General features: G+C 41.4%; 1 protein-coding gene across 1 annotated transcript; it reads left to right on the top strand.

Annotated features, from left to right (window-relative positions):
- Nucleotides 1-470: 470 nt before the first annotated feature.
- Nucleotides 471-1464, top strand: LOC116256681 (uncharacterized). The gene has a single exon (XM_031633091.1). It carries the CDS (start codon nt 475-477, stop codon nt 1282-1284), a length of 810 nt encoding a protein of 269 aa, XP_031488951.1. The 5' UTR covers nt 471-474; the 3' UTR covers nt 1285-1464.
- Nucleotides 1465-4151: the final 2687 nt, after the last annotated feature.

Here is a 4151-nt window from a genome sequence, read left to right as displayed (position 1 = left end):
GCTGAGGATTCCGTGCACTCACTAGATGGACAAAAAGACCAACTAATCCAAGTCTTTGTTTTCATTGAAAACATAATGCCTGAACAAGGAGAAATTGAATGTTTTTGCCATGACCTTTACCAAACACAACACACGATTGACAATGGCAATGATTTTTTCTCCCTAAATCAACACAGTTGTCTCTCTAGTAGGGCAGAGAATTGAACCAAGTGTTTCGCGGCCTGATATATAGTTCGAAAAAAAATCTCATTTTACTAATTTCCACAGGCTGTTGAACTGAACATATCGAAGGAGCTCGCGCTTCTTGAGAGAGCGCAAATACATACCAACGAAAAACTAAATGCTGAACTCTTGTTGAGCTGGTTGCCGTATGATAATTGGTCTGATTGAGTGCAAACAATAAGGTAATCAATCTTTAGCCAAGTTTCCGACAGTTTTATTTGTTGACAGGAAAAAGAAAGTTTCGGCAGATTAATGATTTTCATGATGGCAATAGAGACAAGTGCTTGGATGTGGAAGAAGAGAAATTTCAGTGCTTCGAACAAACAATCTGCCTCTGAAGGTGATCCATGGCAGGAACAGTCCTTTGCAGAAGACTCATTTGAGTTACTGTGCGAGTGCATATGGCCTCCTAGGTACTACTCTTGCAGCTTTTGTAGGAAAGAGTTTAAGTCAGCCCAGGCCCTTGGTGGTCACATGAATGTTCATAGAAGAGATAGGGCCAGATTAAGGCAGTCACCCGACTCTCAGAGTGAAATAAATCAACACTCAGGTGGATTTCCAGATGCCCATCAACACCCACCTGGAGTTTCTCCCATGGTGATCCTAAACCCTGACTCTAGGCCTGACCATAGTTCTCCTGAAACTGATCCTACCCGTCACATTCGTGGTGCTCCAACATCTGCAGTTTCTAGTTCAACCACCTTCTGCTGCAATGGCGCTAGCAAACAGGCTTTGAACTGCCGGCATTGTTCCTATCGGGAGCCACCACTCTGTGATCCACATTTAAAGATCGCCGGTGAATTTAACCTTAGTTCTGCAGGCGATTTAAAGTCCATAAATGATCTGAACTGTGATGTTCCATGGCAAGAATTGGCAATTGGATCGCCAGAATCGCTCCTTGAGCAGAAAATATCCGATGAGACAATGAAGCCACTGCAAAGAAGAAAAAACCCAGAAAATGCAGCACTGGCACATTGGCCTTGTGCTCAAGGGAGACTGCCCCATCCCTTCTACTTTACTCTGACTTGCTTGGTCGAACCCAATCCATTGTTGAGGATTTAGATCTTGAGCTCAGGCTGGGAGTAAGGTCTACGGTTAACTGAAATGCTCTGTTGTTTTCAGTATTTCTTCCTTCTTTTGCTTTTATCTGTAACCAAATCGTTACCAATATGGAGACTCTGCCTCTTTCTTCAATCATTTGTACAAGTATCATGAGGAGGAAGACAACCGGAGAAATCCCCTCGAACACCTGATCAGTACATAACCACCTTTTCTGGAACTGGGTTCTTCTTTGGTCTACTTGCTCACCCCAGGGCGGGATCTGATGAGAAAGCTCTCCTTCACTTCTCTCCCTCCTTTTATGTTCTTGCAGTGACAACTTGTCACCCAATTTTGTTAATGCATTTCAATCCCTTCTGCGCTCCATCCCTATATTATGTGTTTGTGACAAGGTAAACTCGATGAGTGTAGGCTTCAAAATGCATCCTTACAGGAGATACGATATAAACTCTTTCTTCCACTTGACGGGCATTTCACGAGATCTACCGATGATGGTACACATTTTGGACGTGAACTAGAGGGGATGCAAACCAGGGTTGGTGAATTTTGGCGAGTTGAAGACTAGTTTGGGGAGGAAGGGGAAGACGGCACTAGAAAGCAGACTTGGTTCTTTACAACGTTCTGATGATCAAGCCCTTAACGTACTTCGAGTTTTAATTGTCCCCTTTAAAAGAAGGACACATCTTCATGCCCATTTGTTGCCCATTAGATGGCCTACAAATCCAGCTACAAGTCAAGGTTTGGATGAGTTAGAACCTGACTTGCACCTGACTCTTCCTAACTCGGCGCTGATCGCCCTTGACTCGCCCAGAATCACCCAACTCCATTATAGTAAAGATACATTAAAAACTAGCCATTTAGAGGGTCAGAGACCGTACTTCATCTATATTCCATAACAATACATTAAAAATTTCATCACCTGACCTGATCGAATCGACCAGTCTCACTGACCCACCCAGTCATCTGCCCATCAGAGTCCGAGTCAAGGTCTGCCAACCTCAAAACATAAAAATTCTCCTACAAGGGTCCAGGTCTAAGATTTTCTTCTACTCCCATAAACGAAAAAAAAAACAGCAACAACAACAACGAATTGTGGTCTCTACTTAGATATATGGCTACTGGATTGCGATACCATATTATCTGATTGAGGGCAAATTATTTCTGTTATTCAGATATGGTAGCCAATGGCTTATCTTGATAGAATTGGTTGCACAGCATTAATTTTTGGCTGAATGTAGATAACATCTATGGTACTTTCGGCCTTTCCCTATGCCTTTTATCACAGGGTGACTGACAGCGGCATGTAATGCGACCATGGTAGCAGAGATGCAGGGGGAACAAGTGTGGGCACGTAGATCCACAGGCAGATTTCAGCATCAGAGAGATCAGTCGATAGTTTATGATTTCAACTTGATTCCAGTAAGATTTCGACGAAATTGCCTTCCTTTACGACAATGCAAAAAGAAATTTAAAAAAAAAAAAGTTAAAGAAGTCTGTGCCTTACTGTGCTCTTCTTAAAACTGTATCACTTTTTCTTCCTTGAACCCACTCCTAATCATGGTATAACTTCTGTCTTTTTCCCCACCATTGCATCATCAACTTCATCCCTGCACAGGAGATCTGTTCTGAGTCTACTCTACGATCTTTATATGTAAGCGTTACGTTACCAACTTGGGCTTTGGTGAAACAAGTTACTACCTCGCTCAAAAGTTTGGAGAGCAGGGGAACAACCCAAACAAGGTGGCCGGGGAACAATGGTTTCCAGAAAACAAAATTAATTTGGCATATAATATACTTCATGAAACGTTAACCATGCCTTTCCTTTGCTCAAATCTCCTCCAAAAACGAAAAACGACTTCTCCTACACACATGTTCTAGTTAAATGAAGGAAAACCCGCAAGTCTGTATTCAAGCGTGTACATCAACTCAGGCTTGCAGGAGGAAACTTTTCCGTTTCTGTAAAGTGGACTGTCTTTGATTCAATCCAGGTCTAAAGCTTTCTAGATCACACTATATATATATATATATATAGATTCCTTGGAGATGGAATCTCGGTATTCAAGAACCTTTGGCTTTATTTTAGAAAACTTGCGCATCATGAGGACTCACAGCATCAATATTCTGGATTCTAGATGAGCCTCCAACTTTGTTTGCTTTAATTTTTATGTATGACCTATAGCATGAGCAGATACAATGAGAATGCACACCAAATTTTGAGGACTGCCCCTACATACAAATAGAAAGAACAAAATATATAAATATACAAGATAAGAGTCACCCAGCAGCAAACGAAGGACATCTTCGTAGCTGAATAACAAAGTGGACATCCTCATATACAAGGCGGCGCCATAGATGAGACTTGACTCTCTGAGCTTTAAGGTTCCACTTCTAGATGTTCATTTCTTTTTCATGCTTTGGTTCGGATGATGGGGTACCCACTGCTCAAGAGAGGTCAAAAACACTCCCTCCACCTCCTTTGCTCCATCTAATCTAAAGCTGCTTTTAGGATTCTGAACTTAGATCCTGTCGAGTAAGGTGTTGGGCATGTTTGTCACCTTTTACGGTTCAAAACTTAGCACCTACCAGAATCAACTTATTGCCTGTCATCAGACCACTGACTAGGGGGCCATAGCTCCCCTTTCAAATTTTTAAAAATTCAAAATGTTGCATATAAAGTTCAAAAATTTTAGTTTAACCTGTCTAAAATTTTTGAAAAATTATATTTCGCTCATTGTTAAAATTTTGAAAATTATTGTGTGGTCCCCACCAAAAAAAAAAAGAAAAAAAAAAAGAAAGAAAAATCAAACTCTTCTCCTGCACTAGACCAAGCAGGCTAAGCCCTTGGGGACTTTTTGGTGCTTCATTAGCAG

This window comes from Nymphaea colorata, chromosome 6, assembly GCF_008831285.2.
Source record: "Nymphaea colorata isolate Beijing-Zhang1983 chromosome 6, ASM883128v2, whole genome shotgun sequence".
Taxonomy (NCBI): Eukaryota; Viridiplantae; Streptophyta; class Magnoliopsida; order Nymphaeales; family Nymphaeaceae; genus Nymphaea; species Nymphaea colorata.
This window is presented reverse-complemented; position numbering and strand designations above follow the sequence as displayed.

Coding starts and splice junctions, on each gene's coding strand:
- LOC116256681 (XM_031633091.1), top strand. CDS start 475: ATGATTTTCATGATGGCAATAGAGACAAGTGCTTGGATGTGGAAGAAG.